Source organism: Netta rufina (genome assembly GCF_964035555.1).
Source record: "Netta rufina genome assembly, chromosome: 5".
NCBI lineage: Eukaryota > Metazoa > Chordata > Aves > Anseriformes > Anatidae > Netta > Netta rufina.
Window position 1 is genome coordinate 30,275,207 of NC_140128.1, and position 27,454 is coordinate 30,302,660.

The window sequence follows — 27,454 nt, forward strand, 5'->3', positions numbered from 1 at the left end:
AAGTTGCCTTCACTAACAGCTTTCCCTGCCCACATGTCTTTGTCAGTGCTCAGGAAAAACATCCCCTTGCTGCCCTGCCCACTGCACGACAAACATACACTTTCCAACAAATCCATTCAATTTTTAAAAGCTGATGGGATCTTACACTGATCTCCAACAATATTTTGCCGCCGAAGGTCTAGCAATCTATTCTGTCATACCTCATTAGCGATGAAACTTCAGCAGTGCCACTAACGAATACTTACAACCACGAACAATGCTGTTCACTACAGTGTGGGAGGAGAAAATGGTCAGCGGTATGGATCACAAGGGCAAAACAGGAAAGCAGGTGGGCACGCAGAGCAAAGCTCCTTCGGCAATGTCTCCATCACAGGACAGAGAGCACTGACCTTCTGCACCAGCTGGTCCCACCAACAGCCCACAGAGGGCTACCAGAGATTTAGGCGATGCATCCAGGAGGATCACACTATCTCACGGCCATGTCCCCAGGACCACCCATCAAACAGGGTGACAGCAGACAGGGCAGAGGGAGCGGCACAGAAATCTGAATGGGACCGCAGTGATGGGCAGTTCCTCAAACTGTGAGTGAGGAAGATGCTTCGTTTGACATTTTTTCTAGAGCTTTGTCCAACCATGTACCAGACACCTCATGCACGCCCATGAGCCTTACCCTCCTTGCATGTGATACTCAAATATCTTTGTATTCTTGGCTCACCCAGGGGGCTGTCACACAGAAACTAAGGTATTGAATGAATCCCAGGTAGCCAGCACAGCTGCTCCAGAAGAAATTTGGTCCAATACGACTAGGATAAATACTTTCTAAACTCCTTTTCTAACAGATTAAAATACTCCCACTGCAGTCTGAAATTACTTCATGACAGCACATGGGAAAATCCAACAGCTGACATGGCTACTGTGCAAGCTACAAAACATAAAAGGTGAAGAAACTATCTAAATAATGAGGAAAAGTGCATTAGGTCAGTAAAGTTCATTCTAACTAAGTGTAATTAGCAGGAGAAGGAAGAAAAATTAGCTCACTGATATTCTTCCACAATGTCCTTTCAAGCGTTCAGGGACATTTAATTTTTGCAGAAAAATTTCAACCAATATAAATATCCCAAATATAATCTTCAGTGTCCTTACCTACTAGTACAGGCAACCTGAACCACATGCTGCTTGGGACTCTCATAACTTTATGTTTTAATCCCACTTAAATCTATGCACAGAAAGTAATATACATCATACTCAGGAAAATGATCTTTCTGGGCTACTTGGCAGTCTGGGGAGTTGCATGTTTTTAACCTTAAAGATGCATCTGGTAAAAAATGGTTAATGGACTCACTTGTCCTCCTAGCAATGTTGTAAGTTATTCAAAGGGACTCAACTGTAAAAATATTTTTTCCAATGATGCTCTTGCTTAATGTTTCTCCATTTCACATGTAGAGGTTTGTTTAAACAAAGTACAACTATTTCTATTTAAGTTTTAAAATAACTATGAAAATCTTTCTTTCCATATTAGGTTCAGTAAAGCAGTCTTTTCTCGAGAGCTTGGAAGGTTTTTGCCAAATTATCATGGTTGTCAAAAATGCAGTTGTATAGAACTGTGGGGCAAAATGATTAGAACATTCAGATAGATCCTGGTAACTATTTTCATTAAAAAAAAAAAAAAAAAAAAAAAAGTACAACTTCTCCTGATGAGACAATTCCTAAAATAAAATTTCCATTTTCAATTGCAGAATATTTTCGTTTAGAAATTAAAAAAATAGTAATAATCAAAAGTGCTTCATACCACCCTAAGCCAATGTTGCTCCTTTTTTTTTCACCTTACTTTAGATGGCTCAGAAAACGGACACCTTCATTTTCTACGATCTGCTTAAAATTACATTTTGCTTTCATTCAGTTTTCTGAGCTAAACAGCAAGACAGATACATAACCATTCACAATTTTTTTGAGCAAAACAAATAAAATGATGAGTCTGAACTGTGTGTGTGATGGCACTGCAGTACGACAGTGTCCCTGAATATCCAAAAATACCAAACACAGTAGACTTTCCTAAGCTTTCCTAAGCATCTGCGTGTGTTCATAATGGTCCTACTCTTCTGTCAGAAATACTAAAACCAGATGTCTAAAGATCTGCCAAAGCAAAGCATTTGATCCAAGGGAGAAAGTGTCACCCGCAAAAAATTTTGATCAGTGCTTCTCTCAGTGACAATGTGTTGTTCACAACCGGGTAAGTACTGAACTAATGCAACGCAAAGCCCCGTATGAATACAGAGTGGTTGCAGTAAAGAGATTTCCAGGCAAGCCCTTGAGGAGTAACTGGTGCTGCTCCCCACCAACGTACTCACCAATAAATCCTTGGGAGATATTTTACTATTCCTCCTTCAAGAAGAAGACTAAACAGAAAGCACAAGGCCACACAAAACTGACTTCTCCGTGTCAATATAACAACCCTCCCCCTTCCATAATGCATGTGAGCCCGTGACAGTAAGCAGCAACCATGCATAGCAGTGAAGAGATTTCATCTGGAGCATCAGGAAAGTACACGATCCTTCTCGTAGAGCCCAGGAGGTTCTGCATCAGTGACAGCGAATACGACAGATACCTCTTCCTGTACTTGAATGTCCATTCATTTTGATGTGGGTTGTGTCTTTGTGTTCTCAATGGGAATTGTGTGCTGGTATGACAACATGAGGAGCAAAGTGTTTCTTGATTGCTGGAGCTCCTCAGGCCTGGAAACCAAAAGCTGATGCTCTTTCTCTGAGCAGCTCCCGGCACAAATGACAACTCCAACTCCCTGCAAATGAAGAAATCCTTCTTATGACACCAAATCCAGATACTCAGAGTTTATGTCAAGATTGGCTTGAATAGAATATCAAACATTCCTGACACTGGAATTGCCTCTATGCATCTGAAGCAGACTCTGGTGCCCTTGATGTCATGCATGTAGACCCTCAACACAGCTTAAAACACAGCTGGGACGTGCATTCCTGCTTATAGGTGTTTTATGTCTTAATACATTCAATACACCACTTTCCAGTCCAACAGAAACCTTTACCTAATTATTAGCTCCATTTCGAATTTTTCCCTCCTGATTTTAGTTTCCCATTTATCAAAGTTACAAACATTTAGCTCCTGCATGCATGATTAATTTGTAATTATTCTTGTCTCACCCCTCATGTAAACTGCAGTCATTTGTACCCAGACATCTCCTTCTCCATTTCTACTGCTCTCTGCAGACTTCAGTCAGAGAATCAATAACAGTAAGGGCCTAGTTCTGCTCCAAAACCAGGAGGCAAACTGCAACCAGTAGCAGTATAGTCAGACAATCCCCTTTAGAGGTTTTAACTGCATACGAATGTAATACAGACCATAAAACCCTGACCCTTCCAAGGCAACGACAGGCCAGAGAAGAAAGGAAGAGTTTTTTTCTCTTAATCCTCTTTCCTTACAACAGACTCAGCTATTCCAGAGAATAGCTTCCCGTCTGGGGCTTTCTCTCTGGGACCTTGACTTCTTTGGAAGTCCAAAGTCACAGCTCACAGGAGCTCACTTCAGCTGCATAAACTGAGGAGTCCAATGCCATCTGGGACATCCAAAGGTACCCATGACCTGCAGAAGAGCCATGTGCTGGAAGAGGAAGTAGAGACTATGCAAGATTGCACAGGACATCTCAGATCACACAGGCCCTCCAGGCCTACTCATTTGCTTTCTTTCCAGAGCTACCTGCCTCTCCTTTCCTACTGCTTCCTTAACTCGGCATGGCCCAGGCCACTTTTCTGAAACTCTTCTCCACAGGGACTTTATCATGATTTTCAAAGCGGATTTCTAACATATGTTACCTTCTGGGGGCTCAAAGACTGGTGGATTCAAGCAATACATGTGATAGCCACGGTCACAGTCATCACAGAAGAGCAGCTGGTCCTGAGGCAGGGTTGTTGGAGAGACAGAGGGGGAAAGGGAGAGAAGGAGAGGAGAAGAGAGATAAAATGATGCACATTAGTCTCATGCCAAGATGAAAACATAAGCATGGTAATCAGCATTGCTCAACTAGGAGCAAAGAGCTGCAACATAGAGACTAAGGGGTTACTGGGAATGTAAAAGGATGTAAAAGACATCACATTTGTGGGTCCAGGATCAAGCACCATATTTCTGAGAGGCCACTGAGAGCCCTTCTCATCACAAAGACAGTTTGGAAATCTCTCTGAGATTTCTAACTGAAATCCTTCTCTTAGAAGATTAGACTCTTAAGAATCTCTACAATTCTCTTAGATTCTAACTGGGAAATCTCTGGGAGAACCAGAGGACTTTCTCTCCAAAGTGGCCTTATGATGCAGGACCAAAAGCTCTTAGGTCAGTACTGAGAGAAGAGGACTGGCTTCCCCTCTTTGCTGGGCTCCTGTGTTTCCTGTGATATCAATGCTGGATCTCATTTTTTCAGAGGAATCCTTTCTCATCAATAGCCTGGACTTTGCCAGTTATCAAAAACTTAACTGAGTAGCATATACTTTGTGAAGGAGATGTGAAAAATGTGACCCTACCTCATGGTCTGCAGCTCTTTCACACGCTTTTGGGGATAAATCCTTCTCCAAAGTGCCCCTGGCTCCTAATACAGAACAGCTCCCTATTCTCAGATTTCCTCATTTACCACTAAAATTTCAGGCTTCAAATTCATTCTGCTATAGGGAATGCAGCCTTAACTACTGTCTCCGAAGTTCTTCGGACATGGTCAGTTCTCCAGGTTTCTTACAGACTATCAAGAGCCCTTATCATTAGATTTTAACTGGAGGAAGAAAAAAAAAAAAAAATGTTCAGCTGCAGACTCTGGGTCATGGTCTGGAAATCACTGGAAAAGGTGATTAGGTGACTCATGAGAGGCTCAGCCATCGCAATCCAAATGCTTCCATGTTTCCTGAATATTATATTTAAGATTAAAAAATCATGCCAACAGAGTAAATAAAATCTTGGACCGAAGAAACATACCTGTCATCTCTGGGATTATCACCCATTCAGATTTATTCCTGATTGTAATGTTAAAAACACTACTCTTATGCAGCTCCCTGCAACATGAGTGCATGGCCTCCAGCTAGTTTCTACTGAATGAGCACACCACCATCTTAAGCGGCCCTACTGGATACCCACGGTAATTTCAGCAGAGACCGGGTCGCTGAGAGGAGCCCATCCCTGCTCTCAGGAGTATCTCCTCCCAGGAGATGTACAAAAGCAGCAGAAAAGCAATGACCCACAGCATTGCCACCTGCTTCTCACGGGCGGGCACGGCAGCCCCTGGCTGTGACGCTTACTGGCACGAAAAGGTAAAAAAAACTCACATCGTTCTCAGAGGTCCCACAAAGGCTGCAGGATTTGCACTCAATGCACTGCCACTGATAGGTTTTAACAGCCTCAGTCATGTTTGTGGTGAACTGCAGGCAGGTCGGGTGTCCTGAGGAAGATGGGAAACAACCGTCATTGTTAAGGCTCACTTACCCATCGTCAGCAAACCGGCATTATGTTTGGGAACAAAACGCACATGGACATGGACTGATCACAACATGGGCTGCAACTAACAGATACCAAAGAGGAAAGCAGGCATTAACCCTTTCGCTGCCGGGCACAAGAGAAAAATCAGAGTCATCCCCACCCTTTCCCCATTGGCAAAGCAGTTTTACTCAGAGCTCTTAAAAATGGTTTGGCTTTTTGTCTTTGGATTTGTTTTTTGAGATCGGGTTTAGGTTTCTTTGTTCATTTGTTTGTGCTTTTTGTTTGTTTTTGCTTGCTTGTTTTTTATTTTGAAAGAAAACAAGAGAAAGGATGAAGTCGGAAACAAACCCAATTTTAGAGGGAGCCCATCCATCTTAATAGCAACTGGACTACAGCTTCAATGAGCGTTGTTTCGACCGGACCGAAGGACCTGGTGGAAATGAGGTTATTCTCCATTTCAGAACTTCCCTTCCTGGTGTCCAGATGGGCAAAGCAATTCTGTAAACTTTGCTTACATGGAAGCAGCAGCATACAGAGAAGAGGCAAGACAGGACGGAGGGATGCAGCTGTCAGGTTGTTTTTTTAAGAGCTCTGCCGCTAAAGTTTGTTGGCACAGAAGAAACCAAATTGCACAGCTAACCTTCCAGGATCAAAACAAGAAACCAAAAGGAAAACACCCCAAGCCAACTCCACAACGAACTAAGTGAAAGGAATAAAGAAGGGAAAGCTAGCAGAACAGTCACATCTAATCGGGGAGGACAAACTGCCAGTTACAACCCCCGCCCCTACATGCGTGTCGACTCCAGCTTTGCAAAACAGCGGTATCACAGTAGCGGGGTCAGCAATGGGCTTTCTGGAGGGGAAAATACAAACAAACAAACAAACCAAAGGTAGGATCAGTGTTCCTTCTGCAAAACAAAACAAGAAAAATATACCGCTGAAATAAAGCGCTGTAGTCCCAAACCACCCCTATCTGGCTAAAGCAACCTCCTGCAATAAGCTATCACTCGCCTGCTTGGAAAGCCCTGCATTTAGCATCCCTCTCTGGCACATACAAGCATTTGTACTGTGCAGAGTTGGGGCAGGGGAAATGGGACAGGACTATTCAATTGCTCATCTAAAGGCAGAGAATATCTAGAAATACAGGTACGCACATCCAACACTACTTCTAGAAACTTACGCCACTGAGTGTGTGGGCTTTTTTCACCTCTAGCAGATCTGTTCTTAGAAAAGAGCCAGTGGGTAGAAAGCAATCTTTGCCACCTCCACCAGCCTAGGTGTCTTTTTAAGAATGGAGAAAAAAAAAAAAAAAAGCTGTTTCTCCGATAAGAAGAAAAGGCATGGCTACAGGAGACATGGGCATAGATGTACTGTCTTCATTACCAGACCTATCAGCGGTACTTTGCTGTGTTATCACATTACCCACCACCGGCCTATAAGAAGCATCTATATTTTCCAGTTAGTGAAGCAAACAGTTGCTGAGAATTGCTGGGTAATGCAATAATGCTGTGGGAAATATATTTTCTTTATGTGCCCATGTTGTTACCAAGCGGTGGAACAAGGATTTTGGTTCTGCAGTTACATTTGCATGGTACTGATATGACAACCAAGCCCAGCAAAGAAATGTGTGTGTGTAAGTTATTAAGGGAATTGAACAGAAAATAAAGGAGATATTTAAGGAAGGAGGGACCAATGACATTGTTCATGTCGCTTTTTTAAGCCTTTGAGCAAAGTGTTTTGACAGTACCGATGAGCTCAGACCCGCTAAGAAGATCACTAACTCTTGGAGCCCTTGAAATGTCAGCACAAAACAGAAGTCAGATTTTACTGAGATTTACTGAGAACCAAGTCCAAACTGAAGTTCTGGGGACCCTGAAGTCACAACTGTCCAGAAGGCAATTCCGTGACACAAGACCTTTTCTGGCTGAGAAGACCTCATGTAATTTCTGATGCTACCAAACTAGAAAACCTGACATGACAGTGAAACGATCTCCCAGATCTGATTTACAGCAAATGCAGAACCTCATTTCAACACCAGTAAATAGAACAAATGGGCCACACTACACAGCAGGAAGGGATTCATCCCTACAGATGCAAGTCGGCATCCAGAAAGGTTGTGAAGTGCTGGAATATATCAAAGAAAACAACTCGTAGAGGGGTGCAAGTTAATCAGTTAAATAGCTTCAGTCACATTTGAAAAGAAACAGATATGGAATCAAACTTATAAATAAATCGAGCTTTATTTATCAAACTTGATAAATAAATCAAAGTTAAATGCCTACATGCATTCATGTGCTCACTTGCCTGCATACTCCTATTGCTCATTGCAGACTCCAGCTAGAGCCTATCCCTTTCTCACACAACATGAAGGTCAGGTTCTGTTCACTGCTTTATCTCTGTCCCTTCACAGTCATTCCTGTTCCCTTCCAGCTATTAGTCTTGACTCTCTAGTTCCTCGCTTGCCTCAGAAACACCTTGCACATTTTCTGCACATCTCATATCAGTGGTGCCCCACCCTGGAAGTGATACATCCAATTTTGTAGAGCCTTTCTTAAGAACCGCACCCACCCCAAGCCTAAAAGGAGCAGGGTGTTGTGAGCTGAGTATTCCCTAGAAAATATTATTAGTGGAGTGAGGGCCACCGTGGCTTCTTTTCAGAAGCAAAGAGAATATTTTGCAAAACATACTAACTTACTTCTTTGGTCTCTCTCTCCAAATGCTGTGACTACAAAGAAGTCTGAAAAAAGTGGCCACAGACATGTCTGCATAGCCATAGACCACTCTCTGTTAGCCCAGGACCCATTACTTGTCCAAAGCAAAAGGAACACTTCATGGACATCTCCTTCTTTAGCCTCCAAGTCAGATCCTCTTTCACATTAAACATGCCATGTGGTACCATGGCCCCAACCTAATGAAGTTGGAAAGACTATTTTTATTTATGCCAGCAGCTTGACAAGTTACTGCAGTGTATGGCAAGCATGACAGTGGACACTTAAGACATTAAAATCCTTTTTTTCTGCCCTGCTTGCTCTCCTTCATCATCATCCCTCTGTTTTCCTGTTACGTTGGTTGAAAAAGCAGTGTTTTCCATAACCTATCAGAAAATTCACATCCAAGACTTCCTGGAGTTGTATCAGTGAGCACCATCCTTGCTCCACATCACAGCATTCCCTCTGTGGTGGAATACCGGAGGAAGAAGCCCTGTAGCTTCACATAACATAACTTCTGTTGCTAGATCTGAACTCATTTAAAAAATATAAAGGTTAGTTCAGCTTGTGAACAATTTTACTTCACACAAAGAGCAGTCAAAAATGCGGTTCCAGTTACAAATACTATGGAAGTGCACAAGCCCAAGAGCTGGAAAGGCTTTTTCACTTACTTTCATCAGTTATTTGGTCAGGATGAAAAAAAAAAAAAATACTACTATTTTGATAATCTTGTGATAAATTGCATTCAATATGTTAAGGTGTGCTGCAGAGAGTCTGCAGCAGGATTGTGGTTAATTATTTAGGTGGTGCCTCAGCCCTGGCAAACTCCCGATCACTCTCACATGTCTGTATCAGCTCCGCGGATCTAACAGAAGGCAGAAGTAACACATATTTATGGTGTCACTGAAGTCAATAGACAGACCTCTAAAATACATCCAGGGAGTAGTTCTGCTGAAGGAGAAGGTGATATGTTAACATCGACAGTTTCTAATCTACCATAACTATTCTCTACCTAAACTTTTGCTATGCTGCAATAGCTATAAACAACAGAAACAATAAAACTTGCAGCGAGCAGGTTTCCAACAGCTCATCCCTTTGTCTTCAAGCAATATTTTAAAGTATAGATCAGCCCTGAATGCTCCCCCATCTCTGTCAAAACTCTCATCTGGATCTGAACCCTGTGACTGAGACAATATTTTACAGTGACATCCGTGTTTCACATGCCGCTGGCTTTAATTGTACACTGTGTCCACTGGACATCTGATCTGAGGAGTAGGGGGCGAAAGCATTTCGGCCACCATTTTGTGACTCCTGCGTGCGGCGCACTTGCAGGCTGATGGTACAGAGAATTTAAACAGAAATACCCTAAAAAAAAATCTAAAAATCTCTTCTGCTTACGCTGGCTGTGTAACACTAAAGACCAAAACTGACATTAAAGGGCAGGAGCAATCTGCTGCTCCCAGGCGCTCTGTGACCAGCGAAGGCCTGCGAATGGCTCATTAGTGCTTCTTCAATAATGGATTCTGCATCACAAGATTAATTGCAGCCATGTGCTCTGTCACACCCGCCACAGACTATTTAAGTTAACAATCCAATCAATAACCTTTTTCAAACAAAGGCAGAGATTATCTTGAGGGGAAAAAATAAGCAAAGACTCCTTTTTGAAAAAACAAATGTGAAATTATTTATACAGAGCAAAAGGAATTTTCACCCAGTTCCCAATTCCTTCCTTTATCTTCACTGTGTAGTCGTAGGCTTTTTAATCAATAGCATAATGAAAACCCACAGGGCTCCTGGCTATATCATGTCAGAATTTATTCCATAAACTATTCAGGTCTTTAAACAGCCATAAATACATATTACAGATATAATGACACAGGAACCCCATCCAAACATGCATGCACAGAAACTGCAAAATTTCCTCTTAGTAAGACTGGATAAGCATTACTATGACCACTGCCATCATCAGACAGAATTATTAGTGTTATTCATAAAAAGAGAAGGGAAAAGTAACTTGTAATTCTATTAAGGGATATGTTTTTACGGTTGTGATATAAAACTGTAGCCCTATATTGTCCATCTGAAAATGCAGTTCAGCATGCTTACAGATATCTGGTGTCAACAACCCCACACATTCAAAAACTCTGAGCCAAGTTTGCCAATCAGTAGATTATTAAAAGTACGTTTTATTTGCATTTTAATTCTTGAGCCTTTTAGGGTTCCTCTTTGAAAGGTTCCCAAGCAAATAGAAGGATTAGAGAAGGTCGTTAAAAAAGCAAGCCATCCAACCAAACCAAAAGGCTGCCAGAATCCCAGGGCTCCAGGAGCTGCAGCTCTGACAAAAAGACCAAGCATTTCTAAGGGGTGAGGACATGGAGCTCTTGGCATTTTCCTGGCCCTTCCCGTCTGGCAACACCGAGGCACTGTGATGCAGGGACATATGCCTGCCTGCTCGAGTGCAAGTGTTCATAAACAGAAGTTTTTGGAAGTGTGTGTAGGGTGAGGATCCAGTGCACCAACTGCCTCGCTACTTCTGTGATTTGGGGAAGCCGGAGTACTTCATGCAGAAAAATGTAACAGGCTTCCCTGAGGCCATGGCAGGGGCGGGCACCAGAAGCTGCAGATGAGGAGCTCCAGCCTCCCCCTCTTCAGAGCTGAGCCCTGCTGAACTCAGCCTTTTAAGAAAAACAAGCAAACAAGAAACAAAGGAAGCCTCACTCACAGGCACCATTGGGTTTCACTACTAAGGCATAAGAGAGGAGAGGAAGTATTGCCGATGTGAATTTCTACATGGAAATGAGCAAACCTGGCTGATTCCCCCAGTGTCCAAGGCTTCATGACCTGGTGCTGCAGGCGCTGCTACGGAGGTGAGTCCAAAAGGACTCAGGGGCCTTGCTTCATAGATTGGTCTGTCTGATTTGGTGCAAGACCAACTTTCCTCTACTCTAATATGCTGCAATATGCCAGTAATTGTGGAAGAATTAACTCATTTAATAATTGATGGAGCTCTGAAACCATTCGGCTGTGGCAGAGCTTCTAGCTCCTATCACTTCATTTCCTGGCCCTGGAGCCTTCCTACCCGGTGTGGACAGGGCTGGAAAGGAGCGGGCTTGGGTGTGCCCAAGCACAGGGCACACCGCTGCATCTGCACACAGGAGGCACTGCATTGCTCCTCGGTGCCCATTCCAGCAAAAACAGGCACATAAATTACAGACAGCTCAAATATTCAGCGCTGGTAGGAGAGAACCTGCTTTAATTGCCCACCCAAGAGACAAATAAAACCCCTGTGCAAAAGATACTGGGTAGGTCTCAGCCTCAGTTAGGCAGGTATAATTGGAGTCAATGGGAACGGAAAGCAGACAAGCCTGGCGTTTGAAAGTGATTACACCAGAGATCTTGATGAAGTTAAAAAACATTTCTGTGTGCTGAAGGCAGCAGTTCCCACTGCAGTCCCCTGCTGTTGCTTTGGCCATGCAAACACCAAAGGGCACAGCAAGAGCAAGGTCCTACCACAACACCCCGCATCTCGGGGAAGCGGCTGGAAAATTTCTCAGCCTTGGCTGAGAGTTGGGTACCAGTTTCCCCATGCAACTCTCTCCTAGCTCTGACTACACAACACCACCACATAAAATGCTGGTAAGCATCGAGAACATCCACTGGGACAAAGAAACTTGACTACAAGGGTGTCAGGAGGAAAGCTGGGTGCAATGCCGGCATATGTGCCTAAACAAAACGAAGGCACCGTGCACATCCAGGCACAGCCGGGCCTGCAGAGATTAGCTGAGGCCAGGATGGAGCAATTGTGTCTGGCACATGGCAGCAGGAGGCACTGGGTGGGAGCTGGGAATGACCTCTATAGGGCACACAAATTGAGGAGCAGGAGTGAGGTATGCAAGCCATCCTGAAGGTGTGGTAGTCCCTCTGAGTTATCCCACAGCACCCTATCAGTAGTATATGCCACAAATCTTACAGGAAAACTATTTGAAAAGAGCCTCCCCACGCTGCAAAGCTGCTGGTGGGGCAGAGCTGCAGGCACTTGGCTCCTACCTGAGGGACTTTGCTCTGCTTGGTGCAGAGAGGCTGCGATAAGGCAGAAGCCACGCGGCAAACTCTGCACCATTGCAACCCAGGGGGTCAGAAACGGACCCCATGCCTAACCCCGAAGGAAATACCTCGTGCCTGCTGTGACCCACCAGACAGCTCCGCTCCCTCCTGCTCCACGCTGGTCCCTGTCAGACACTGTTGGCTGCCGGACAAAATGGCTATTTCTTCCCTGAGAAGCATAATGTGGAAGCACTCAAATAACCTCACAGCGAAGCATCAGCTCGTTAATGCACTGGTAAGTCATGCCAGCGCTGTACGATTCCTGGGGGTGAATTAGGTCAGAGTGACCTCCCAAAAACCCACCAGGCTGCAGCACCGCGCAGCTTCATGGGTAACGATCTGCTAATTGCCAGGAGGCACTTGGGCTGCTTACCAACACCAACAGGAAGAAAACCTGCCTGCAGGCACTGCACGGCCTCCATATGCCAGGGACGCAGCTTCTAATAACGAGAATAAACCCATTTATAAAGCACAAACTGGCCGGGAACCCTGGCAATGAAGGCGAGCGCTGCCCAGCAGGTAGGCCTAGTGGGGACGGCCGCCGGCGGCCTTCCCAGCCGGGCAGCCCGTGCCATGCGGGGCAGGTTTGTGCTCGGCTGTGAAGAGAAGCAGGGGTGAGGTAGATGAGATGAAAATGTGGGAGTGGGAGGGAGGAAGGCCGCTCATCCGGACAAGATGAATCACCGCAACCTGGAAAGCCAACATCCCCTTTTTGCCTGGGGGACGTTTTCGTTACCCTTCAACAAACTGCAGTGGAAAAAAACTCAGAGGCAGCTCCGACCTCGTCGCTATGCGCTGCGGGCTCCCCGGCCCGGCCAGCTCACACACCACAGAGCTTTCAATCAACTGGCAGGCTCACTAAACCCTTTCAAAATGAGCAACCAAGCAAAAATACTTGGTCATAAACACTAAAAATAGGAGTGGAGGATTGGGTTTTGTTTTGCTTTTTAACTTGGTGAAGCCAGTTCTTCCTAGTGCATTAAATCCACCTCCCTGGCAGCCCATTTAGAACATCTCCTCCCCCCTGGGAGAGCCAAAATCTCCCGCTATAATGAGAGGAGTAGGGTGCTATTTAAAATGCTAGGGAAACAGCAGCCTGAATAGCCTTCTACTAGAGCATTGCATGAAAAACTCCATTAAGCCTCCCCCCATAAAGCAAGATATAAGCTCTGCCCCTCCTCCCCTTCCTTTAAGGCGAACAAGGACTCTGCTACCTGCTTGAAACCTTCAGCCCCAACTGCTGATGAGACACCTGGTCCTTCCTCAGCATTCCTGGTGTTAAATGGCTCCTTGGCACAACCTGGGAGCAGCACGTTTGCAGGGACAGTCGGTGCTGCCCAGCACACCATATTCTCGAGGTGGCACCTGCGGAGACCAGTTGCAGTCCTCCCCAGGCACCAAGGGCTTTGAGGAGAACTTCAGGGGTGACTTCAGCCATGTGCTGCTAAGAGCCACTGCCCATTGGAAATAGGGCAGGCTGGGTTAACAGGTGAGTTAAACCTCCTTTAACAGGTGAATTAAAGGAGGGGATGGGAGAGCTGAAAAGGAGAGTGGTACTGGTCTCTGAACAAACTTTCTCTCTAGAATGATTGAAGAGCAATTCTAGGTTAATTCACTACCAGGATGGTTCCAGGAATTTCAAATCAAATGGCAAACTCCAGAGAAAAAAAAATATATATTTTTTTTTAATATTAAATAAAATTAACTATGCAGAAGACACCATGCCATTGCATAGACAGTGACCTCATGGTGATTGCATGAGGTAACTATGTACCATCCAGGTAAAGAAATTCAGCATATGATGAGTAGATGGTTGATAACCCACACGAACACACCACAAATGCAAGAAGTCTGACTTTCCCACACGAGCATAATTTACTGTTGCTAATGCAGTTGTATGATTGTATATTCAGACATAACTAGGACTGCCTCACTTAACTAAACACAATTTAAAGCAAGCTACTTCAGTCCCCCATTGATTTAAAGCTCTTTCAGCTACAGAATAGGCAGCAGAGTTTTTTTTTTTTTAAACAAACTCTCCATTGTTTGCAATGCAGTGTTAGAAGCTGGAAAAATCCCACCGAATACTGATTTTTCCCTTCTCCATTTGCTAAACCTTCTGTTTGGTTAGGAATTTTTAAGCTCCAATGGAGATTTCATCAACATGGCAGCCAGTTTTCACTTCCCCATCAAAATGCCAGCAACATCAATACCGAGGGAAGTATCAGCTCACTACATGCTGCAGAGCATTGGTACATGCCCACTATGTGAAAAAGGCTGTGACAACTATGAGTTTACTTTCTAAAAAATGCAATTCCAGGCTGATCTAAATATCTGAGTAAATACCTGAATTTGAACAAAGTGCTTTTTGTCAAAAGAAAATCTGAGGTGTTAAAGGATTAAGAAACAGCAGAGGCAGAAACAGATTTTTCAGAAAGGGTGAGACATTTTGTGCCAGAATTTTACAAACAAAAAGCTTTACTTTCATTTTGGAACAGTACCTTGCTTTAAAAGTGAGCTCCATTTAATTGTTTTTAAGAGAGGAAAAAATACTCACAAACGAAATGTTTCATTCAAGTCAGAGCCCACTTGGCAGTGGGAAAGGAAGGAAAACGGTCATTCCATTCAGAAAAATAGAACTCATTTAGTTTTGAATCAAACCAAAATCATTTCTCCTCACCACGGCACTTTTCAATTCAGTCATTTCAACAGCCCTTTTGAGTCACTTTGTAACAAAATAATGCCAGAGACTCCAAAACAGTAGGATTTTTTTGTTTTGTTTTTAAGTAGAAAAAGACCAGATAAGCATTGCTTTTAAAGACCAGGAGCAGCATTGCTTTTACCTACACAACCCGTATTTCATAACAGCTAAGTATCACTTCCGATGAAACAAGAAATTAGCTAGTTCCACTGCAGTGGACACAAGTGTCCCTCATTAAACAGTTCACTCGTCCTGTTCCTTTTCAGCACCAGAGGAATTGCTTAATAGAGGCTATATGAAAGTAGAACATTATTCTATTTAATGCCAGAAAATGATCTTCCACTGTACTACTGGGATCTGTTCAGTCCTCTGCCCCTGCTCTGAGCTGGCTGCTGTGCTGGCTAGCAGGACTGCTGCTTGGTGATTCTGGCAAGGGGGCTGGGAAGTCCTCTCCTGCATTGCTGGTCTGACCTGGGCACCTTTCACAGCTACTGAGGGCGTTCATCACCTGCAACATTCACTACGAGGTGGCATCCACTTACCCAAGAGCTCCCTGGCAATTCTCAGTGACAGCTGCACTGAGCCTAATCAGGACTAGCTCTTTTCAACATAAATCCAGGTGCAAGCTCCTAAACAATCACAGAGGAATCTAATGGGTGTATACATCATTAGGAGATTCCCCTACATTTTCTTCTATCACATCTGTAAATACCTGTAAAATCTCATCCTTAACAGAAGTGAGAATGTGGTCTTGGTGAGCTGAATAAGGAAGAGGCTGACCTGGCCTTGCAAGGGAACTGAAGCTCCCTAGCCCAGGGAAGATCCTCTTCTCCAGGTGAAGGAACACTAAGGCTCTGAACCATCTGGATGGCTGAAGAGTACAACAGCAATCTGAATTGAACCCAGAGAGTGGTTGTGGATAGTTAATAACTCTCCTAAGCCTCCAGGCTGATGGGCATATTCAGAGATGCCAGCCGAGTCCCTGCATGTCTTCCTGAGAAGAGCTGGGACCTTCTTTAAGAAGCCCAAGGCCAGGTATCCCAGCAATGGACGAGGCTTCTGAGCCAAGACACAGTTGCAGAATCCACTGCATGCTAAAATGAGTTGTTGAGCCTGAGGAAAGGGCTGGAAAGACTGTAGTGCAGGTTAACAGATTTAAGCCACTCCCAGCAGAGCACTGATGTGAAGCAACCATGATTTGCACCAACAGTGGAAAGTGAATTTCTCAAACATAGGCTCAAAAACACCCTATGTAAATTCCACCATACAATGTGCTACATGAACTGGAAAGCTAAGGCTGTCTTATGCTAAAATAAAAGTACCCCTCCAGTGACAGCATAGCTTCCAGCTGCTTCCCATCTAGGGATTTCCTCTCAACTTGAGAGTTGGCTTCGGTACTGGCCCCTGAATTCATCATAAGAAGGAGTTAATGGCTGTTGGTACATGAAAGAAATCTAAATTAGTAAGTTAAGTCTTCAGCAATGCTTGACAAAACTCACTCCAGCATTATTTAAAATTTCTGCTCTGATTAAAAACAAGATGGCTGTATCTGAAAGATTTGGTCATGTTTTTTCTCTTCCTGCAACCCACAATGAGCATCCCCAACACCAGGCCACTAACAGCAAAGACTGAAGAACTGTAATAAGAAGGGACTTCAGCCCAAGTGAAGAATGACTCTTAATAATTGTGCAGTTCTGGAGATAAACTAGAAGGTCTTACTGAGAATTTGTGTTGGAAGATTAAAATCACTGAGAAACAAAATGTCACTCTCTGAAGAAAAACACTCAGCATAAGACATTAAAGGGAAGTTACACCTGTTCCTGTTCAAGATGGATGGTCCACCAGCTGGGCTCCCAAAGAGGACGAACCCTTCTGCAAGCTCTCCAGAGCAGCTGCCTCTCTCCAGCAGGTAGCAGTAGTTCTGAGAGCTTCAGCCCACCACCTAGCTTTCAGTGTTCAAAGTATATTGCCTTTTCCATAACACTGAAATATTTGGTTTGTAGGCTATGCAGAGCTACTACAGCTATCTTAGACAACATCAAATAAAGCTGTTTCTAGTTATATCCTGGGTGGCAATGACAGCAACAACAAACACTTCAGAAATCTGTACTTTTTAAAGGTAAATGCCGTGCTTCTCCCATCATGGTGCACACATCATGGCATCAGGAAGAATTATTGAATACAGGAACAAAAGTTCATCACATAACAGATATAATACTTTTTTTTCTAGATACACAGCAAGAGCATACACTGAAACAGCAAAAAAAAATACAGTCAGGTTTTAAAAAATATACTGGTGAAATTAAGATGCCACAGATGGATGGCTCTCAGCTTTACTCATTAAAATCAAAGATAGAACTAAACTGTTACAAGTGCCCAGCTTTGGTGGAACAAAGGAAATACAATTTTACAACAATTTCCAAGGGACAACAAAGATTATAACACATCAGGCCACAATTTTGACAGGCTCAGCCAAAGCAGAGGGCTGAGAAGTCAATGCTTGTATGCACTCTTGTTTATGCATGAGGTAGTGGGTGTCCTACTGATCCATCTTCAACACTAGGGGTGGGATGGGGAACTGAAAAGGCTATGTCACCGAAACCAGTGCAGTGTACTAGCTCAGGTCAAAGCAAAGAAGCCAATTCCATTGTCAGTTTACTCAGAAAACTCAGGACTGCAGCTCTCGGCTTTGTCAGCCTTCGGCTAAACCTCATCCCAGGGGGCCGTGGCTGTGGGGATACCCAGCAGCTGCAGCAGGGTTGGTGAGCACTTTTACTTCCCCCTTCTGCTGCACCTGATTCTCACCAGCAAGAACCCTTCTCCATACAGGAAAATATGCCAACTTCCTAGCCAGCATGACAAAGAAATCAGCTCTGGGGATGACAGAACAGTGCTATTTTTTTTCTGTCCAGATAATTTCTGCAGAATTAAAACTTTCCTTTATAACATTTGTATTTCCTGGCCTATGGAGAGGGGGGGAGAGAGAGAGAGAAAGAGAGAGAGGAAGGGAGGAAATAAACAAAAAGCACAAAAACATTTGAAGTAAGACCTATGCAGAGTTGTTCTGTGGAGTCTGACAGCCTGTAGCAATAGCTCCGCTGTGGTGGGAAGGATCCCATTCATCCAAACAAGGTGTTGACAGCCATCCATAAAGGCCAGTTTCAATGTACCCTTTCACTCCTGGTTACCTTAGCAGAAATGCTTAGCTCTGCTCTGTGTATCCATCACACCGAGAACAATGAATGTGACAACTGAGTTAAGAGTGGGAGATGACCTATTGAACAAGAAAAGTGCTCTGATGCCATGAGCTGCTTCCTTCCTTCATTTTTTCAACTTTCCTTTCTTTGATTTGTCACCATTTGTCCAGCTCTGCCCTCAGTCCAACCTCCATCTGGGTCTCTCTGTCCTGTGCAGCACAGCAGAAAGCTCAAGAGGAGCTAGAAGAACAAAAACAGCAATGGCCAGGGGCTCAGAATCTGTCACCACACATCCTCCCTTCCAACACTGCCTTAGGGCAGTAAGATTGCATGCCCCCATCAAGTCCCTTTGGAAAAGTAGTTCTGTAGGCATACAGTTTAGATTATTGTAAGAATATCTGAAAGCAAATCACAGAAAGGAAACTGGAAGTTGCTAGGAGAAGCTTTAAAACTAGCAACATCAGCATGCACTCTTCAGGAAGCATCACAGCTACCTTCTCAGCACGGCTCAGAAATACAGCTGGCACCTTATCCCACCTCCTCAGCTGTCTCTGGCCCCCCACGTCCAAACTGTGCAAAGGAAAGAAGGACCTTTTTAGCTGCAGAACGGCTCAGGACAAGCCAGCGAGCAGCCCACAAGCTGCTCTACCAGATCCTAAAGAGGTTTCCAAGAGCCACAGTGATGGGACAGCAAGGGTAGCAGAAATGCATTTTGGATTCCTCCTCCCTTCAGTAAATCTGCAAAGGGCCTTGCACAGGTAAAGATAAGGTCTGAAGGTAGGCAGTGAAGTTTTCAAGTCATGTTCTGGCCAGCTGAGTGAAGAGACAAAACGCTAATGGAAAGTAAGATTACACATGTGAAAAATAAAACTTCACAGGAAATAGCTAACTCTGCTGTAAAGACACACTCTGAGACAGAAATGTTACAAATCATGAAGGTAGGAGTTCATGTTCGACAATTCTTAGGGGTTTACTATAATTTCTATATTGCCTTATTGGATTCATTTCTGCTGTGTTCTTTAGGACTTATTTGTTGTTTGATCTGCTGTGTTTTTATTCCCCACTACTCTAAAGGCTCTGTACCCACATCAGAAGATCTCTTAAAAACTACATCCCTGCTGCTATTTTTGCAAGCAGCTGCCAAAATGAAAAGGCCCATCTATAGCCACTACTGGTAGCAGAGCAATCAATGGTAAGGCAGAGGAAAAACAACAGAACTTCATAAAAATGACAGCAGGTCTATTAGGGAAGAGGAAACATGGCTTTTCTTAAAAAGAGGGCATCTAATCTGAAACAGTCTTTCCTCCTTCTCTTCCCATCCTATATAACCACACTACTAATCTTAGATGTGTAAAGGGAAAGGGAGGTTTCATGCCTGCACTGTGAAATGCAGCAAAGGGAACCACAGCTTTGGCTCTGGCAGGCAGTCACTCCAGTGACTGGATTAGAAGTGTCATAGGTAGGGTCGCGGCTCCATAAGGCGATGTCACTAAAATCCATACAAAGAGCATCATATAATTTAGACTCTACCTTTGAGTCTAAATTACCTCACTGCAACTCTATTTATCTCATAAAGAAGGTTATTAAAACACAAACAAATTGAGGAAGATCTTCTACTACCACCAAGTCACAGGAGATACTACCAAAATGAGTCCTACACAAAAGCAGTATTTTATTTCCTGCCTGCCTTCACTATAGCAAGTAACAGGACCAATTTCTAGGGTTAAAAGGAAGTATGTGAGAAAAAGGAAGAGAAGTTTTGGTTAACTTCAAGCTTCATTAAGAAATACAAAACAAAATCCAGGGACAAGAGTCGTAATTTACAAAATGGTAAAGAAAAACAAAATCAATAGAGGAGGAAGTTTTATTTTAAGCTTCAAGAGAGTATTATAAACAATGGAGAGCTTAGAAAAGTATATGTACAAGTACGTTATTCAACAATATCTCTTTAAAAGAAGATTATTTGCACTAAAAAAGACCCTGTGGAATCGGTTTGATAATGTAATATTTACAGAGGAATATACAGTAGGGGCATTGGAAGCAGAACTTTTATTTGAAAGGAATATTACACAAACTGGATACAGACCCTACAGTTTGTAAATCTTCATTACAGTTGTGCGTTTTGTTATATTTTGATTAAATAAAATTTGATTTCTTTTTTCCTCTAGAGGCAGCTCACCACTGCAAGCCTGGAAATCAGCAAAATGAACAAAGCAAACCCATTCTGCTAAAGAGCCTGATTATGACATGGATTTTGCCATTTGACTTAGTGGGAGCAGGACTTAGGTTTACCAAAGATTTAATATGGTTATTTTTGGCTCTATGTCTTTATGCAGGAGGGAGCAGGAGAAGGGAGAGGGAGCATAGGACAAAATCCACTGCTGACACATGGAAATCTCTCAATGAGGTGAGTTTGAGATTTAGGTGCACAAGAAACATGATGCAGGATCAGGCTCTCTGGCAGCTTCACCTACTCAGGATGAATTTTTTGTGACATTGCTTTTTTTCACTCAAAAAGCCAACATAATCCACATTAACAAAAACACTTTTTCTAACTATACACTGGATCTATCCCAATAGGTACCCCTGGCCACAGAGGATAGGTAATCTCAGAGCCAAGTCCAATACCCTTCTCCTAAGACACAAGGCTATCTTGCATCCTTCCTACCCTGCACCACACATGACAGAGAACAGTCCTACACTATCTGCTGTGAGCAGATTTGGCAGCCAACAAACTCCCCCAGTGCTCACATGAAGCAGAACTTGTTTCACTGAGAAGATGGCTAACAACCCAGAATGAGGGTTGTGAATGTTCCTCACCGGATAATTTAGGACTGCAGCTGTGGGAACTCACATTCTTCTCCTGCTGAGCAACCCCTGTTGCTCACTGCTGAAATGCAGGTGCATCTCTATACTTTTCAAAGACCACTACTTCTTAATAACGGGATGAAATACACAAGGTTTCTACACAGAGCATCATCCTTGACTCCAACAGGAAGCTCCATGCAAGAGCATTTGAACACTTAGATACTTTCCTTACAACCAACTCACAATCAGCTGAGGAATTACAAGGGGGGTAGGGGGATTAACAGAGTTGTTTTCATTTTTTGCAAAGCCCTCTTTCAGCAGAGGTATTTCACAGAGTTGCTCAAGTGAAAACCTGCTTTTCTGTGCAGAAGAGACACATCAATCCTACTGGGAGAAGACAGTCCTTTGAATTGGACAAAACATATGGTAACAAAAAAATCCAGCCACTGAGCCTGATCTTTGCTCTTTCAACAGTTTTTGTTCAGATTTGTGCCTAACACAAATACAGCAAAGTAAGTTTTAAGCATCTAACAGGATATTATTAAGGAGAAAGTAAACCAGAACAATCTTCACTTACCACATCCAATTTGCAAAAAACAAAGATACCCAGCACATGTATGAATGGCTTCTTTAAAGTAAGAGAGAGAGCAGAGTTGATCTTTATTTTCGTTATTTAAAAAAAAAGTTTTTTCCTTAAAGTAAATATTCAGTCTTTATTTTACATTAAGTGCTTTTTAAAATTTCATGTCTTCACAAAATTGCATTTAAAATTTGAAGTAAAATGTATTTCAAACAAAAATACTGTGCAACTTCAGCACTTCTTTTCTCTCTTAAATATTGAAATAAATAAAATAGTTAAGTCTTTTTTCAGTTTGTTTGTTTTTCAGTCAGTTCTACTGTAGATCAATTCCAGTTTGACCTGGGTTTATACACATGCTTAAAAGAAAGTGAAATCAAGACTTTAAAAAAATTCTTTGTATTGCACCAGCTTAGGGCATCCCCAGAACTTCTCTGAACAGTTGGCAGCCGGCTTCCCGCAGTCCAGGCTCCTGTGCCAGATGAAACAGGTACAGAAGGGTCAGGGCAAGGAGAAGTATCAAAGCATCCTGGCTTCTCTCGGCCTTCTTCTGAAATGTCTTGCTTGAAGGATGCTGGAGTCCATGAGGGCAGGGCTGACTGCAGAGGGAAAGGCAATAGAAAGTAGAACTAAACAAACTCAAACAGACAACAAAAGCAAGTGCTCAGAATAAAACAGAAAAAGCACAAACCAACCTTCCAACACTGTTTGCATTCTAGTGCTTTGAAAACATAGATCAACAGACTCAGTTTCAACTGACTGGGGGAGCTACAAGTAAATATGAAGCAAACAAACGGGATATGAAGGAGCACATCCAAAAGAAAGGCACCAAATGCTGTCAATCTTTCTTACTGTGAACGTCATTAAATAACCTTCATCATTCAGCTTATATAGCTGTCTCTTCACTAGAGGTTAAGATTTTTGCTTATGAAATCCTGTCTGATTACACTGCTATATTGCTAATTAGTTGAACAGAGCCATGAGTGTATGCAGCACTGCACAGAAGACATTTTTAGGATTCTGAACCATACGCACAGGGGCAGCAGCAACGTGATAACTTCTGGAAACACGTGAAAATTTGCATTTTGCATTTAATTTAATCCGTGAATGGACTAAGTTGTATACCACTAAGCTCCTGAGCTTAAAAAAACTCATGTTTATTCCCACAAAATGGGAGGGCCTGCCCCACACCTTCCCCACACCTCTCGTATCAGTTCTGGATGACTTGGAGGTCCAAAATCTTAGAAGCTGCCAGTGACAGGAAGAATAACTCAATGATATGAACTGGATGCAACCCCTTAACGAGGTATCAGAACTTGAAATTGCAACATCTGTGGATTTTTTATTTTTATTTTTTTCTAAATGTTACTATAACTTCCATCCTCTGAAGCTGGCAACTCAACACTCAGGGAAATCAGACAGGAACATGAAAAAAGTTCCAACCCAGTTTCAGTACTCTATGGTATTTATACAGGTTGGGCTTTTTCAACCCTGGTAAATATCTGGCAAAGAGAACAAAGGTTGGTAGGGTTTATTGTAATGGCTCAGTCAGCAAAAATTCAGCCTGGCTACATTCCTGCACTGTGAGGGTTTGTCAAAACAACCCCATGCCAGCATGAACACATGTATATGCCTCATACTTTACATATACTCATAGTGACACATTTTATACAAATAAGAGAAAAATAGAAGAAAATACAAAATGGGTGTTTATTGGAAACATCTACATATGCTGCAGCACAAAACACACTGGGCAGATTTTGCAGTTTTTATAATGAGACAACTCCCAGTGGGGTCAATACAATGTTTGCTTGAGGAGTCGATTCAGTAAAACTGCTTGCCATGTGAAAGAGGCAAATTGTCTGAGGATCCAGGTTTTGAAAGTGCCACAGTTTGATGGTATTTGAATCATAATTTCAGGATCCATCTCAAAACATCATTAAAAGAATTAACCAAAGAAAGGCAAGGCAGCCAGGAGAATGCTGTGGTGCCCCAGCACAGCCTGGACTCAGTGGCTCTCTGGGTGCAGCTCTGGTTTGCTCCACGCACCAGCAGGCAGCAAACTGAGTCTCTGTCTTCAATCAAGAGCCTAAGCTGAGGACTGTAAAATGGCACACTGGAACTCAAAATGAATAACTAATGTAAAAGCTCAAAGGCAAAACAATGCGGGGAGGGGATTCTAATAACACATTCTGTTGAAACAAATGGCCGTCTCAGAGCTTGTCTACACCATACTAGCAAGCGTATTAACAGGGAGGTTTCATTCAATAAAAGCAATAGCTAAGAAAGCTCAGTGCTAATCCTTCTGAAGCCAGTGGCAAAGTTCTCCCTGGACCGTGTTTCAGCAGCCCAGCCTCATCATTCATGACCTTACCACATATGTGCAACGTTATCCCAAGCATATTACATATACAAGAAATAAATATCCAAGCCACAAACCCACAAACCTGGGGGCACCAGGGTGGAGGGAAGAGATGCAAAGTGAAGTAAAACAGATTCCATCTTCAACCCTATTCTGCCACATGCCTCATGGCCTCCCTTTATTGTCTGTAATGTCAGAATCCCTTTTCTTAAAACTTCTCAATACCATCATGCTTAAAATTTTAAACTGTTTTTATGCAAGAGATAAGGTCTGCCCCTGCTAACATGTCCTCTAAGTACCACAGAATGGAATATGCTAAGGATCTGCGCACACAGCCTTTCTTCCTACAAATCGGCTGCTCAAGCAGCACGTCACTTCCTCACTTCCACCTGCTCCCATCTGTGAATCAGTTTGCAGAGGATGGCTCAGGAAATTCTGTGCCTTTTCTAAGATCCTTTAGTATGAAGCAGTAGAAAGGGGCCAGAGAACATAGCTCATATGATTAAACAAACATGGGTAAGCCTGAATTTGGACCTGAGATGAAACTTTCCTTTATTCACATTCCACATTGGAGTGGTTTTATTTTGGGATGTGGTTTGTGTGGGAGCATATAAGTTTCAGGAGAATCTACGGATAGACTTGTGCTAACCTTCCTCTAATAAGAAGGACGTCTTTGGATGTGGACTGCAAGAGCCAGGCTTGTGATTAGTTGAAGGACTGTACTTTCAAAGATCTCCTTCTTATAAAGCTCAGAACAGCAGGTCTCATTGAACTGCTGAAATCGCTGGGGAATACAGAGCATCACAGTTCTTTCTCATTTCAAAGATGACTTTATTTTTCAGGTATGACATAGAATTCACTTTCTTTATGCCTTCCTAGTTTGGTTTGGGACTTACGTGTCTTTGAGAATACAATTGGCACTGTGCAGTTTCCTCATTTCTGACCCGGCTATGCTGGTGTCAGCCCCCTCCCTGCTTTTTTTTTCCTCCCCACTGCATTTATGAAACCTCCTCCTATGTATGTTCTACCTCATAACAGTGCCATTTTCTTGTCATCTGAGAGGGTCTCATGCAAGCAGCCCCTTGCCTTTGCTTTATCTTTGACTTATCAGCTGACCAACTTTCTTTCCCTGTTCCCAGTCTTCACTCCAGCAGTGCCTACCCTGACAGTATTTCATTTCCACATCAGCTCTCCGTTCGATATTCACAGTGAACACTGCTTTACAACCTAGTTTAAACAAGTATACTTTTAGCTTCCATCTCTACATCTTCACCTCCTCCTTGTGATCAATGCCTTCCTATGGCCAGTACCACTGCTCAGCCTACTTGATTAAACTGTGAGAAGCAGATTTCTCCTCAGGTTGGTTATCTCAGTCTAATATGATATCCTGAGGAATTCAAAGACCACTCTGCTCTCCATAACAACAAATTTATTTTTCCTTCCTTCCTTCCTTCCTTCCTTGCTTCCTTCCTTCCTTCCTTAGGACTAGCTTGAACTGTCCATTTACACATTACTACACATTACAGGACTAGCTTGACTGTCCATATACACATTAATGGCATAAATAACAGTAATGGGTACTTTTGTACGCCATCTGTAATAAATGTCTGCTGGCAGCCTTATGCACTCTGTGAGCTGTGGCTTCTTTCTGAGGGCACTGTGCTACCCGGTTGTCACAAAGATGGGTGGTTAGGTTGCGAAAGGATTAAGACTGTATGCATTGTTATACTAACTGCATTTGTGAAACTAAATCAAGATTTAATGAATTATGGGCATCTGATTATTGTTTGTATTCCAGAAGAGCCCAGAATGTGTTAGGCATGGTTCACAAAAGACAATGGTAAGGACTCCACTTGGAAAAAAATATATTTAGAGTATGTCTAAAATTATATTTAGAGTATGTCTATTCTGCAGTTATTGCGGTGACTGAAGTTCTTCAGAAAGATATATCTGGATAAATTTCAGCTAGCTAGCCCAGGTGCTGCTAGGACAACAGTCAGTGCAGCAGCACAGAGCTGAGAATGGGCTGCAAGAGTGTGCAAGAAGCTGAGTAAACACAGCAGTCAGCAAATGCTGAGTGCTGTGCTGCCATCACTGCACCAGTAGCCACGTGCAGTTGCCTGGTGCCAACTGTGGTAAGCATCCACCTCTCAGACTGCAAAAAGTAGATAAAATTAACAAAACTTGGTGTTCCTCAGCTCATGAAAACTGAGCTCTCTTCAGTTCTTTAATAATTCAAGTGTCTGTTTCACCTGTGCGTCTTTCCATGCCAAAGTATACTTTGGCTGTACAAAATGAAAACTCTTTAACTCATCTGTGTGATATGACTGCTACATGAACACAAGAAATGGATGCAAGATAGATGCTAGAAATCATGTTCCTTGTTTGCTTTCCATTTGGCACATTTCTATGTACTGCTCCCTTTCCATTTTTCCTATTGTTCACATGGCCATGTCACAGACTAACAACAGAAGGAAAAAGAAATTAAGGGAGAGAATGTAATACTAGTAACATCGATGTAAGTGCAGGGATTGAAGGGCAGAGAAAAAGAAGCAATCAGTTTGAACTTTTTTTTTTTTTAATCTAAAGGATTTCAGGTTTATGGTATTCCTTTGAAAACTGTGAATGACTGCATCTCTAGACCAGATTCTGCTCTGAGTTACAGTAATGTAAAATTAGAGGAAATCCACTGGACTTTAAAGATATGACTCTGCTTACAGTAAGGTCAGTATGAAATGAGTGAGCCAACATAAGATTCATGCAAGTGCTGATTCCATCTATTCTTGGTTAGGAAGTGTCTGCTATCTTGACTGCTGTGCTCTTCATTTTAACGTCTGTATTGTCTATAGGTGTGTATGTAGCTGTGCACATGTATTTCTGATATATGTTTAACTACACACACACAAGATGATACAAATGAGCCAACTACGTCCTCTCAGGGATTTTGGCAGATACCTGTATGCCTGTGCCTCCCCCCTGGAAACCACCTGAAGTTTGAGCTTTTGGTAAATACAGAAGAATGGCAAAATATTATGAATTTATCTGCTGTATTCTTTCAGAGAAAAAAGGACTGGTTGTGGAATGAATGAATGTTTTCATCAGTTAAAGTACACTTCTCATTGACAGTGTTAAGTCACAATATCATTGATTTGACACTTGATGGATTATAATACACCAGCAGGAACAGAACAGCAACAGAAAAAGATTGTCAATATGGAAAAAGCTCAAACAAGTCTTTCTCCTCACAGGTGCACATGACTCTTACATTCCCTATTCTACACTATAAACACATGGAGGTATTTTGTAACATTTTGTAGCACACTTAATTCTGAGGGCAGATTATTAATGTAATCTAAACATCAGTAGCATCATTCTGGATTTACATCTACGTACCTAAGAGCAGAATCTGGCCACTGATTATTCTAGGCCTAAAGTCAATAAAGAATTTGAGGTAAGCTCTTTTTTTTTTTTGAGGTTTATGGAAAGAAAAAATTGTTGAAAGAACTCTCACAGACA

General features: G+C 42.7%; 1 protein-coding gene across 5 annotated transcripts in view; it reads right to left on the reverse strand.

Moving 5' to 3' along the window:
• Window positions 1–2,630: 2,630 nt before the first annotated feature.
• DPF3 (double PHD fingers 3) overlaps window positions 2,631–27,454 on the reverse strand; it is a gene marked incomplete at its 5' end in the record, with an annotated part of 159,263 nt that continues 134,439 nt past the window's right edge. For 3 of the 5 annotated variants that reach the window (XR_014618526.1, XR_014618527.1, XM_084288329.1), the window contains one exon: window positions 20,098–22,175. Coding sequence is in view for 3 of the 5 variants with exons in the window: in XM_084288329.1 (XP_084144455.1) it covers window positions 22,096–22,175 (80 nt within the window). Of the gene's footprint in view, window positions 2,798–3,842; window positions 3,925–5,330; window positions 5,444–20,097; window positions 22,176–27,454 lie in introns of those variants that run through there. The other 2 variants (XM_084288330.1, XM_084288328.1) reach the window with 1 other exon arrangement.